The 13,375-nt window shown below is 40.2% G+C and overlaps 1 protein-coding gene across 4 annotated transcripts in view; it reads left to right on the top strand.

The window, feature by feature from the left end:
- The first annotated feature begins 3,854 nt into the window (after nt 1-3,854).
- ANKRD17 (ankyrin repeat domain 17) overlaps nt 3,855-13,375 on the top strand; it is a 163,066-nt gene continuing 153,545 nt past the window's right edge. For 2 of the 4 annotated variants that reach the window (XM_053901487.1, XM_053901488.1), the window contains exon 1: nt 3,855-4,395. In XM_053901487.1, coding sequence (XP_053757462.1) covers nt 3,970-4,395 — 426 coding nt within the window. In that variant the 5' untranslated portion in view covers nt 3,855-3,969. The remainder of the gene's footprint in view (nt 4,396-13,375) is intronic. The other 2 variants (XM_053901489.1, XM_019467822.2) reach the window with 1 other exon arrangement.

A 13,375-nucleotide genomic window follows, 5' to 3' on the forward strand; every position in this document is an offset into this window, starting at 1 on the left:
AAGCTTGGGGTTGATAGTTGCTTCACTGTTTTAACACTTGAACAACATTTGAACCAGGTTAATGATATGATTATATGCTTAGTAATAAAATTCCTTCAAAAATTTAGTCTTGTGATCTACTTGCTTCCAGTGACTACATCCCAAGTTTTTTGTTTTTGTTTTTGTTTTTTTTAAAAATTTTTTTTTTTCAACGTTTTTTATTTATTTTTGGGACAGAGAGAGACAGCATGAACGGGGGAGGAGCAGAGAGAGAGGGAGACACAGAATCGGAAACAGGCTCCAGGCTCCGAGCCATCAGCCCAGAGCCTGACGCAGGGCTCGAACTCACGGACCGCAAGATCGTGACCTGGCTGAAGTCGGACGCTTAACCGACTGCGCCACCCAGGCGCCCCTTGTTTTTGTTTTTGATAGAGAGCATGAGCAAAGGAGAGGGGCAGAAAGAGAGAATCTTAAGCAGGCTCCACACCCAGCATGGAGCCCAACCCAGGGCTTGATCTCACAACCATGAGATCATGACCTTAGCCAAAATCAAGAGTGGGACACTGAGCCACCCAGGCCCTGCCTTTTTTTTTTTTTTTCTTTTTTTCTTTTTTCAAGTTCATTTATTTAAGTAATCTCTACACCCAACTTGGGGCTTGAACTCATGGCCCTGAGATCAAAAGTCACATTCTCTTCTGAGCCAGCCAGGCACCCTGAGCCAAAGTTCTTTCTTACATAATTCTAGAACCTGATTTACTTCTTTCCTTCCTTGCCACCATGCCTTGTCCCCATGTCTGTTTTTCTAGAACTCCATCCCAGCCACCTTCAGGCCATCTAAAATAATGGCCTTTGATGGAAACACCAAAGCCTCGATGATATGATCTTTGTTCCTGTACTGTACTCAAGGCCTCCTCTGTTTCATTTTTTACCATTCAAGGTCTAGAAAGTCAGCTTTTCCAATCCTTTCAAGTATTCTTATGCATTTTCATTTCAGCAATTCTTTCCTTGAGCTTATCTTTTTAGTAAAACCTTGCTAAAGGCAAAATGTAAAATTCAAAATACACTATTGCTTTTATTCTTTTGAACTATTTCCTCTGGAGCTAGTGTCAGTAGATAGGTGATATGATTTTCAATTACATTGCCATTATAAAACCTGTGTCTCCTTCTTCCAGCCTCCTAAATCAGTTTCTCCAACCTCTGCTACATCATCACTACACCAATGCAACATATTTTAGATTACTGTCCTAGCAGTACCCCACTTCTGGCACCAATTTCTGGATTAGTTATGGTCATTCTAGCTCCTGTAACATAAATTCTCAAATCTCAGTTTTTTCTTATAAGAAGTCCAAAAGAGTTTTTCTAATTTGGAGGTGGCAGTTTTCCAAGTAGTGATTTAGCTACTCATGTTCTTCTCTTCTGGCACTGGCATCTCCAACATACAGTTTTCAGGGTTATGATACTCACTAGCTGATGGAAAAAGAGTAAGGGAGGATGGGAGGAACTTTATTAAGCCTGGAAATGTGTGCATCACTTCCATTCACATTTCATTGGCTAAAAGTCAACTACACAACCCCAACTAACTTCAGAGGAAATTGGGAAATTCAGTCTAGCTGTATGTCCAGAAGAAATGTTTTATGAATGGCTAGTCAAGTCTCTGCCACAAGGTTCTTAAAAAAAAAAAAAAAAAAAAAAAAAAAAAAAAAGGCTAGATAAAAGTAATAGAAAGTCACTCTAGGGGTCTATTCTAATAGGTTTGACTGCATCTTAGTCCCAACAAGACATTCATTTCACTACTATGCAAACTTATTTTCTTCTAAGTAATGGGATTAAAGACAGTATTTTTGATAGTGTTCTAGGTAAAGAAGTTCGATTGCAAAGGGTTAATGAGTTAAATTCAGATAAAAGACATTGAACATAGAATCCTCTTTAAAAGCCTAATTGTGAAGGGAAGGAAACAGAGTGGAACCAGAAATGTGGAGGTTTGAAGACAGAAAAGTAATAAATGGAAGAGAAAGAGGAGATTGAAACTAGAATGCAGATGGATAATTCATCTCGTATAAGAGCCAGAAATGTCTCATTCCTCTGATACTGGAGAAGAGGAAGGTTCTGGAAGTATCTAAGTTTATGGTATTTAGAATATTGAAGGAGTTGACACCTAACAACAGCATCAATCTTTTGGCGTTTGAAGTAAAGTCATATAATGAAATGTGGCTGGGACTTAAACACTGCAAAAAGTATTCTGGTGGGAAGGGAAAAGAAGGTGCTGATGAATATACAGGGTAGGAGGGAGTAATCCAGCTGAGGTTCTAGAACCTAAACCTGTAGTGTTAAGATACACAAATGTAGTATCATGTTCTGCACAGGACCTCGGCAAAAACTGTGGGAGAGGAACAGGCAGATAGTTAGCTTAGTGTGTATATTTACTATAGTACCTATCACACCATAAAGCCCCTGGAAGCAGAGACTTTGATTTCCAAAACTTATGCACACAGTAGGAACATGATGAATTTTTGTTTGAATGAATTGATTCAGTCATTGCCAATTCTGCCATAGTACTCTGTAGAGTACTGGCAACTGCCCACATTTCATATGGTATGCCAATGCTAAAAAGAAAAAAAAAAGCTAAAAAAAATTCAGGCACACTCAATTAAACTTAGCAGTCTTAAAATGGCAACTATGTCAGCTGAGACATAATTTTTATCCTGTGCCAGTACATCTGCCTTTGACGTTTGCTTCATTTTCCTTATGCCACTGTGCTCTTATTGGACCAGAAAGGGATAGTTCTGAGTTCAATAAGCCACGCTATTATTTCAAAAGCCCTGGAAGTTCTTCATACACCTACGAATGAACTCAAAACCTCCTTCACAACATTCCAAGAGATGCATAGACAGGGATGATTATTTATGATGCTCACTTCACAGAAACAAAGCCGAATCGGTGAGGGGTGGAAGAACTAAATCAGGGTCATTTGGTGAATTCTCTGCAAAGTCTGGCACGTATCGTGCTTGCTTCTCCCGTCTTTTCCCCTTTGGAAACTTTAAAGTAATCTCAGACATCACCTAATCGAACTCCTTCATAACACACAACTGTAAACTCAGATTCAGGAAGTCTATACCTCAAGACTCAGGCCAAAGAGGGCTCTTTCCTCTACACGACGCCATCTCTTAAAGATCCAAAGCCTTAATCACGATTTGGCGGTGGAAAAAAAAAGGCCAGGAATAAAACTACGTACGACAGTCCAGAAAGAGGCCCCACCTCCCGGATCTGGCGGTCCCGGCCTCCAGCTAACAAAGTGTCTGCACCGCGCGTCCGCACCGGCTTCCCACCCGGCCCGGGGCCGCTGCTCTCCAGCCCGCCCGCCTGCCCCACGCGCTGCAGCAGTGCCAGCCCGCGGGGGCCCGGAATCTGGCCCTGGAAATCTCACTTTCGTCTTTGGGCCACCCGCGCGCCACGGCTCAGGCGACGGCTGATGGCGTCACCTGCACTTCCGCCTGCGGCTGCGTTCTAGTCACAAGCGAGGAAGGAAGAAGGGAGGTCTGAAGGGCTGTATGTGTGGGGGAAATAGCGAGGAAAGAGAAGAAATCCGGGCGCTCGCAGGCGCTACGACTGTAACCGCGGGCCTCTTCTGTCCCCGCCGTCCCTCCATCGGAAGTCGCCCTGGGCACACTTCCCTCGCTTCCTCCTGGTCTCCCCTTCTCTGGGTCTCCCGACACCCGGGTCTCTCTTTACGCCTCACCCCTCCCTCCCTCCTTTGCTCCCTCACACTCCCTCCCTCTCCCTCCCTCCCATCGTCAGGCTCCCCGCCCTTAGTATCGCGAGACGAGGTGAGAGCTGGCGGAGCGGCGGCGGCGGCGGCGGCAGTAGAGGTGACCGAGGCGGTGGCGGCGGAGGCGGCACCGAGCGCTGTGTCGGCCCCGGTGCGGCCGAAGTCGCGGTAGAGCGTAGCCCCCACGCCCCTCCCCCGTCCGCGCCCCCCCTCTTTCCCCGGGGATGGAGAAGGCGACGGTTCCGGTGGCGGCGGCGGCGGCGGCGGCAGCGGCTGAGGGAGAAGGGAGCCCCCCGGCGGTGGCGGCCGTGGCGGGCCCCCCCGCGGCGGCGGCGGCGGCGGCGGCGGCGGCGGAGGTCGGCAGCGGCGTTGGCGGCAGCAGCGGGGCTCGCTCGGCCTCTTCTCCTCGTGGGATGGTGCGAGTCTGCGACCTACTCCTGAAGAAGAAGCCGCCGCAGCAGCAGCACCACAAGGCCAAGCGTAACCGGACTTGCCGACCCCCCAGCAGCAGCGAAAGCAGCAGCGACAGCGACAACAGCGGCGGCGGTGGAGGCGGCGGCGGCGGCGGCGGTGGAGGCGGCGGCGGCACCAGCAGCAACAACAGCGAGGAAGAAGAGGACGACGACGACGAGGAAGAAGAGGTTTCTGAGGCAAGGGCCTGCTTTCAAAGGAAGGAGGGAGGATGGGGCAGTAAAGGGTAGGGGCCGAAGGTGGGAGGGGACTTGCGGTGGGACAGATTCCTGTGGGTCGATCTATCTCAGCGGCCAGGCTTTCCACTGCCCTCTTTCTTTCCCCGGCCTAAATCGTGAGGTGTGGGGATGTGGGGGAGGGTAGCTGACACGTGGGGGTGGGAGGACCACAGAGCCCACGGAGTTGGTGAACAGCAGGTTATCCCGGGATGGTTCACATGGTTAAGGATGGAGGGAATTGGTTAGATTCCCTGTTTGCACACCCGGCGGGGTCTGCCTGGGGTCAGCAGGGCCCTGTTATTCCTGGGGCGGGGGCGGGACCAAAGCGGGAGGGGTAAGATAATAGGTAGCTGAGTCTCTTGGGGAATGACTGGGAGGTTGGTAGATTTCTCCCACTTGTGAGGTGGAAGAGAGAGCAGTTTGGAGGGGAGGTAAGGTTGTAAGGGACTCAGAGCTAAGTATTTGTGTATGTGAGAGACACGTGAGAAGCTGTACTTTTCCATACTGTTCTGCTGCAGGTTTTTTTTTTTTTTTTTTTTTTTCCCGTAACTATTGTGGCTGCTGAAATAGCTTTTAGTTCTTTGCTCTCTCAAGGATTTTGGATGAACCGATCTTATATCCCTGTATATTGATATGGAACTGAGTGGCTGAAAATATATTTGACTCTTACATGTACATACATATACATCTTCAGATGCTTCCTTAGTGAGGAGGAATTCAGCCAGGCTCTCGCGTTTTCCAGATATTCTGGGGCAGCTCAAGAGTGCTTTGAAGCCAGTCTTGGTTGTGGTGAGTTGGAATAGGAAGGCCTCTTGGTTTGTCCTAGTGATCTGGTTTCATAACTGTTTTATAATTTTTCCTGGGTCCACAGACAGGCGGCGTTGCAGGACCTTATTCTTCAAAGGCCATATAACCCAAAAGCTCAGTAAAACATAGCATACTGACAACAAACGAAGAGTTAGCCTTACTAGTTATCAACTCTTTTGTAACTCTCTTGTCCACTCCCTGAAATGGAAGCTAGAAAATCTTGATTCGGAGAAAGAAGTCGTAACTTAAGGCAGCAGAAGGAAAACCTCTTTAAAGGCTGATTTTAAATCCAGTTGTACGAGAACAACTGAATTGTCTAGAAGTAGCACTTGCCATTTATTCTCTTCCACAAACAGAATTTATCTTGGTGCAAAGCTTGTTTTTTGAAAATTGCATTATTGGATCTTGAGTTCTGTTCAAATAGAGAAATACCTTTTAAAGAGTTTGAGACTTCTCTGTTGGAAGACCAGATTCTCTTTTACCTCAGACTGGATGAAGTTATATAGGTAGAGATGTAATAGTTAAAGTATGTGTGCCAAAAAGATGAACACTCCCTGCTATTCTGTATCCTGTTGAATTCTAAGCATAGATTTGTATTGATAGATTTTGTATTGATTTTAGTTGGAACCTCTCTATATAGTGTGTTGCTCGGGCTGCATTTGAAACAATGGAGAAAAGGGTGTGACAGGATTCTTATTTTCAATAAAATATTATGGTAGTTAGAATAATTTCCTTGTACAGTTCTTTACAGAGATGAGAAACATTTTAGAGATAATCTAGTTCAGCCCTTTTAAAAATGAGGAAAACAAGGCTTAGAAGAAACTGACTGTGGTGGAGTGTAGCAAAAGTAGAAAATCAAAGTTTTCTAATGGTTCCGAACAGTACACTTTTTGTGGCAGTTTATTTCCTTGCATCCCCCTCCCGAATCTTTCAAAAAACAGGCAATGAATTGCAAGGTAACACAAACATGCAGCTGTGGTCAGAATGCCAGTATTTTATTAAGATTTTAAATACTCCCACAGAATATCAAGCTCTGGTTTAGAACTCAGTATCAAGTTGAGTGTAGTACTTAGGGGAATATTCTGCTGTAAACTTCACATACCTATGTAGTTTTGTTCATTGGAATTTGGCCTAATAAGCAAAACTTTTAGTAAGTTTATAGGTGTGTTAGTTTTGTGAAGCAGGTTTATTTTCTTCAGAAAATGGAAATGATATATTTTGACTTTCATCAACTAGGGAGTTTCTTTGTTTTTAATATGCTTTATTTTGTTCTGTCCACAGTGGTGTAAACAACGGGTTTGTCATTTGTTATGAAGATGAGTCAGGAGAAATAAGTGTAAGAAAGTGCAGCCATTAAAAAAACATCCGTATAGGTACATGATGAGGGATGAGCAAACAGAAAAGAGTACAGTATGTCTTTGCACCTGCCTCCATCCTTGACCAAAATAAAGAAATAAATAAACCTCATAGTCACTGTACACTATAAGCTAATTGGGTGAGTTGTGCAATGTTTTTCATTTCATTATCATTTTATTGACATGTCAGCAGAAGTTTAACTTTCTAGAGCTAGGAAATCTTGTGGCTAATACTCTTTGTATTTAAGTCCATTTTCTAATTCATTCTGTTACTGGCTACACAAAATAAAACGTGGATAACATGATCCCTGAGGTTATCCTTCTAATAAGAATTACCAAAAGGTTAAAAAGAAATATGGAAGGTTATAGTTTTTGTATATAGTTTTGGTTTCAGGTACTTAACCTGAAAAAGTGGATGATAATTTAACAAAAAATATGTATATTTACTATGAAGAAATGTTAGCTGGATATTCTCCATATCTGCTGAAAGAGAAAAGTTCGAAGGAAAGGAGATTCAATTTAAAGAGTAAGGAGCTTTACTTGAATGTTGAAGAAGATCTAATTTTTAAAAAAAATTTTTAATGTTTATTCATTTTTTGAGCGAGAGAGAGAGAGAGAGAGAGAGAGAAAGAGAGTCTCACACACACACACACACACACACACACACACACAAAAGTGCGAGTGGGGGAGGGGTAGAGAGTGGGGGAGACAAAGAATCCGAAGCAGGCTCCAGGCTCTGAGCTGTCAGCACAGAACCTGATGCAGGGCTCAAACTCATGAACCATGAGATCATGACCTGAGCTGAAGTTGATCGCTTAACCAACTGAGCCTCCCAGGTGCCCCACAAGAATCTAATTCTTATCAAATGTTACAGTAGGTTATTGAGAATTGGATTTTTCTTCAGTGTTTCAGCATAGGATAATCATGTTTTAGATAATTTATGTAACTTCATCTATACCTGAAAACAAAGGATAAGACCAAGAGCTCTCCTCTTCCCTCTCCTTCCCCCCTCATTTGACTCAAAATCTTAGATCAAAAATTGAAAAATGCATAGTATCCTTGGTTTTCAGTGGATGACTGACTAATACAGAAAATACACAGAAGTGTATTTCCTAGCATGAAAGGCTTGATGCACTTCTTTTCAAATTAGTGGACTAAATTAAATTGCTTACTCGAATATTACAGGAAAACAATGTTGAAATTTCAAGAGTTGATACTTTGGAGATTTCAGAAATAACATTGCATTCTATTGAATGCATTTTTAAATGTAATTGAATGGTTTGCTAATGCAGAATTCAAAGAGGGAAAAAACTTGTTAAAGGTAGGATTCATGTTCAAAAGTAATTTTTATTAAAGAGGTGTAAAATGTAAGTACAGTAGGAGTGGATTAGAATTCCAACTCTTTTTGGTAGATAACTTGGTGCTTTAAACTTAAGAGACAAACCTAGTGAAGAAATTTTAGACAAGGGGAACCAGTGAATAAATTAGTACTGACTTACTTTTGAAAGGATTTGTAAGGCTAGGGAGAATTTGTAGATATGGAAGAAGTAGGGTTGAGAATGAGAGAAAGAAAAATTATTTCAGTATATTATGTTCCTTCAAGTTCGCTTCCAGATCTTTTGTTGTTGTTTTTTAATGGAAAAATGCCACCCCAGTTCCTTTGTTGTAACGGTAGAATCCCAGTTGAGTCCAGAGAAGCTTACTTGTTACCCAGTTTCGTCTCTTAATTGATGAAGCAGTATTTGTAAACTAGATGTTAAGATCTTTGAAGAAATAGTTCTGTCATAATTATCTTGTTTCATAGTCTGCCTAAGCACTTAGGAAAGTTCCAGAATTCATTTAGGAAACCAAGAGGAGTTTCTTCCTCTCATCTTGGATCCAGGGCTGCCAAATCGCCGAAGTTTGGATTTCAATATCTTTCAGTTGCTAATTTACTTCTCTTACTGATGGGGCTGTTCCCTAGGTGTTAGGCTGAAAGACATTTAAAGCCAATTTACTTTGTTGAATGCCTGATAACTACCTTAAGCCTCCTACATATATTTACATTTTAAAAACATAGTAAGAAACTATTACTTATTCAGAGCCTACTGTGTGTCAAGTCTACCATAATGGTTAAGAGCACGGACTAGAGCTTAGAGTCAAATATGATCCATCATTCAATAGGTTTGTGATCTTGGGCAAGTTACCTTAAACTCTCTGCGCCTCAGTTTCTTACTGTGTAAATGGTGATAATGTAGATCTTATTTTATACCAGTTATGAGAATTAAATGAGATAATACAGGTATCTGTATTCTCATTTTATTTTCACCCTGTCTCTGTGGAGTAGATGTCCTCATATTTCTTTAATTATTCATTAAATGCTTAGAGTTCCTGCTTTGTGCTGGGCATTTTGCTATACTGGGTAAGTAATGTTGAGCAAAACTGTTTTAATGCACATTGATTTTAAAATGCACCAGTGATTAATGAGAGTAAGAGTAAATGGTTAAATGTATATGCTGAAATCAAGTGGGTGAGTTTCAGAAGTATACACATGTTGGGAGGGGATATTCATAATAACTTTAGAGGCAAAAGATACAGGCTTAGAAGGGTTTTAGGTAGCTTCATCAGGGTCACACAGCTAATTAGCAGAGCAGGACTTAACTTGTCTGTTTGATTCATAGCCTACTCATTCATTCATTCATTCATTCATTCATTCACATATTCTGTTATGCTGTTTGATGTTAAATACAGCATCTTGAAATTTGGCATTTCAGATAGTGTGAAAACAAATTCAGGTAGTGTAGGGGAAGATCATTTTAGGCAGTAGGGCAACCAGCTACTGAAGACACGTTGACTATTCCAAGCTTTTCTTTCCTTTTCTTGTTCTTATTTTCTTGTTTCCTTCTCTTTTTCTTATTCAACTCATTAAAAAAGAAGAAATATAGAAAACTGCAGATAAGTATATCCATATTCCCACCATCTAGAATTAACTATTAACAAAATGAACCTTTATAGTGAATACTACCCTCTCTAGAGGCAATCTGTTGCTTCTTCCTCCCTCTCAAGATTTTTACTTTTCAAGGTTGTTTCCAAAAGCTAAAAAACTATTTTAAATAGAAGTTGTCAACTTGGGATCTGGATAGGCTGTGAATACCTGAAATTAAACCCAAGATTTTGTTGAAGGTGCTTGTGTTTTATTCTTTCTCCCCTACCTTCATAGTGTGTGTGTAAAACTGTTATTAGATACTCAGGTCTGTGACTGCCTTCTCCCTCCCTCCCACCTTCTTAGTTTGAAACATTCTCACTGCAGTAGTAGTGGGAATTCGGCAGGCATTTATGTGCCTGCTTATAACCAAGGTAACGTGGTAATGCAGATGACCTATTTGTGTTGTGAAGTCCAAGACTTATTTGTTCTTTCTGGTAAATTAGCCCTATGCTTACTCTTATCTTAAATCCTCATATTTTGCCTTTTAATTGTTTAATTGATGAAGTGGTTTTCATCTAGTCTGCTATGGACTGTCAGATTTGAAGATGGAAATACTGCGTTACACATCTTTATATCTCCTGCTGCATTGTACCATGTGTGTTATGTAAGTCTTAGTGTCTTACCTCTGCTAGGCTTTCATGAAGTCAGATCTCTGAAGTAAAAATAACTAAATAAGTAATAAATGAATAAATATTTCTTCTTTAGCCACTTACTCTGGAAATATTTGGGATCATCAGAGCAGTACATTTTGACTTCCCAAAATTTGCTAGACTGTTTGCTAGATTGCTTCCCCTAGCATCTAGTTATACTATCCAGTTGACTAGGAAATCAATTTTTAGGCAGTGTATTTGTATTTATGACAGTTGTTTATTCTACATTCTTAGCACGGTGATTTAGTGGGTTAGGAAATGTACATATAATGAATTTTCATTATATGTACTTGACCATAGATGAAAAAAATTTCACCTCACAGTAGTATGTGGGTAGTACCTGCTGATACTACTTGTGTTTTTATTAGGACCATTAGAGGGCACCAACATCCGTGGTAATCTATGCCAAATCTGACTAACTTCCTTTAATTTTCACCTTTTGGGAAAAAAAAATTAGGTAATTGCAGGTGAAGGGTGGATATGAATACACATCTAGTCCCTGGAACCTTACCTGTCTGATAGTTATGCTTATCCACTTGCCACCCAGAAGCAAAATACCCTTCCTTTCTTAGGATTTTTAATTTCTTAATATATATATTTTTGTCTTTAAAAACTTTTCTTATCCAGTTAAGAGGGGAAGTGGAATTGTGGAATGACATAGGTATTATTTTATCATGATTTATAATTTAGGTTTTAATTATTGAAAAGGGACGTGTTGGATTTTATTTTTCCCCAAAATGCTTTGAAACTCAAAATTAATATAGATCTAATTATCGAAAGCACAATGTAAGTTGCCTTCTGTTATAAAACCCTATAAACATTACCTTGATCTTTAAAAAGTTGACCTAAAGGGTGCCTGGGCTGCTCAGTTGATTGAACGTCCAACTCTTGATTTCAGCTCAGGTCATGATCCCAGGGTCGGATCGAGCCCCTTGTCTGGCTCTGCACTGAGCGTGGAGCCTGCTTGGGGTTCTCTTTCTTTTCTCTCTGCCCCTCCCCTGTGTGTGTGTGTGTGTGTGTGTGTGTGTGTGTGTGTGGGCTCGCGTGCTCTCTCTCTCTTTCCCCCTCTCCCCCAAATTAAAAAAAAAAAAAAAGTTAAGCTTACTTCTGGGTGAGACTAGACATAAAAGAGGGTCAGTTACAAAAATATGTAAAGATCACAGTACTTTGAGAATTCCTTTTGGAGCCAATATTATTTAATATGTTTATAAACAATTTTGATAATATGATGAAATCCCTTTCAAGGTGTATAGATAGATCATAGTGAATTGTGTGTAATGGACAATAAGATTGTTGATAATAGGTTAAAATGTTAAATACGCTTTTATGAGTCAAGGTAAAAAACATGCTCTTTTTTGGTAAATGATCTGAAACAAAGCATGCTTTTTCAGTAAAATTCAGCATAGTATTGAACAAGATGAGTTAAGGTATTGGAGAATTATAACTTATTTTAAGTAATTCTGTGATACATCTGCACAAAACAGATTATGTGTATTTCTGCTGGCTGTACCATGAAAATGTTGACTAAAAGTAGGGAAGTTCTAGAGTGGAATAGTTTAAAAATGATTGGAGGGTTAGGGATGGAATCCATGATAAAGGAGGACCGCAGATTATACTTAATTATATACTTAACTGCTTGTTACTTAATATTCAGATTAATCAGTACTAAAACTTGAGTTATGGAGAAAAATGTGAGGTGCATTAGATACTATTATTTCAATTTTGAAAATAAGTCATCTCCTCAATTCTTATTTCTTGAGCTTATTTGCAAGTACACACTAGACATGACAAATTTACAAAACTAGTATACCCGTGTCTCTCCAGCAGGGCATAGTGCCCTCCTGAGGTACCACTGGGTCTCATTTAATCTTTCATTTTTGTTTTTTTTTTCCTGTTCCCCTTGTCCTCCCCCAAAAGAAAGGAACAGAAAAGAAAATAAAAGGCAAGAAATAACCCCCTAAAATTAATTTGTGGTCTGGGTTTTCCCTCTTGAATTGTCTTTTTTTTTTTTTTTAATGTTTATTTATGAGAGAGAGAGAGAAAGAGAAAACAAGTGGGGGAGGAGCGGACAGAGGGGGATAGAGGATCTGAGGCGGGCTCTGCGCTGACAGTAGAGAGCCTGATGTGGGGCTCGAACTCAGGAACTGTGAGATCATAACCTGAGCCGAAGTTGGATGCGCAACCGACTGAGCCACCTAGGTGCCCCTTGAATTGTCTTTTAATTAAAGAACCTTTGAGAAATATCTCAGAGAGATCTGTAGAAAAATTAGTTTTATCAGTTTTGAATTTAGAATAAGCATTAATGTATAGTTCTGTTTTCCTTTCCCTCTTTCCTATCACTCTAAATTTGAAACCTGATAGGAAAAGGAAGCTTCTTGTTTGTGTTATACCAGTTGTATTTCCAATTCAGTCTTTGACCTCAGAGTCTCTTAAGTTCTCTGTGCAATGTTTCCCTCTTATTTTTTTTTTTATTTGAAGTTAATAACAGAAATACAAAACCTCTAGTATAGTTTTTAGTAGTTCAAGATGCAGTATAGGAGTTAATTCTTTAACTTGACACACATTTATTATCTCCTATATGTGGCTGATTTCAGTATATAATAATCTCAACCATTTCCCTCTCAGTGAATGTTAAAAAGTTAACTATATTTAAAATAATAGCTGTATATGTTGAACAAATTGATTTTATTCATGTTGTAGGTTAGTAAAACTTAAATTTACGTACATGAAAATTTAGCACAGTGATGGAATTTTTTAAAGATTTTTAGGAAATATCACTATTATTATACTCTTATAAATAAGTTTATTTAAGAGGCATTATTGGGATTATGCAATAATCAGAGATTATGAGGAATTTGAAGAAACTGAGACATTATTCCTACCTTCATAATATTTAAATCATGTTGAGATAAAATTAATAATAATTTAGAACTGTGAAGATGATTTTAATCCTATATAATTATTTGGGAATCTGTTAGTTTTCAGTGCAACTGTGTGCCTTTAGAATTTATCTCATTATAGGGATTGTTTTATTTCTGTTTTGAATACAAGTTGGGTAGACTTGGGTGCCCAGGGTGGCTCAGTCAGTTAAGCGTCCAACTTCAGCTCAGGTTATAATCTTATGGTTCATGAGTTCAAGCCCCACATCAGCTTTCTGCTGTCAG

Source organism: Panthera pardus, unplaced genomic scaffold, assembly GCF_024362965.1.
Source record: "Panthera pardus isolate Hobbes unplaced genomic scaffold, ASM2436296v1 HiC_scaffold_13, whole genome shotgun sequence".
Classification (NCBI taxonomy): domain Eukaryota; kingdom Metazoa; phylum Chordata; class Mammalia; order Carnivora; family Felidae; genus Panthera; species Panthera pardus.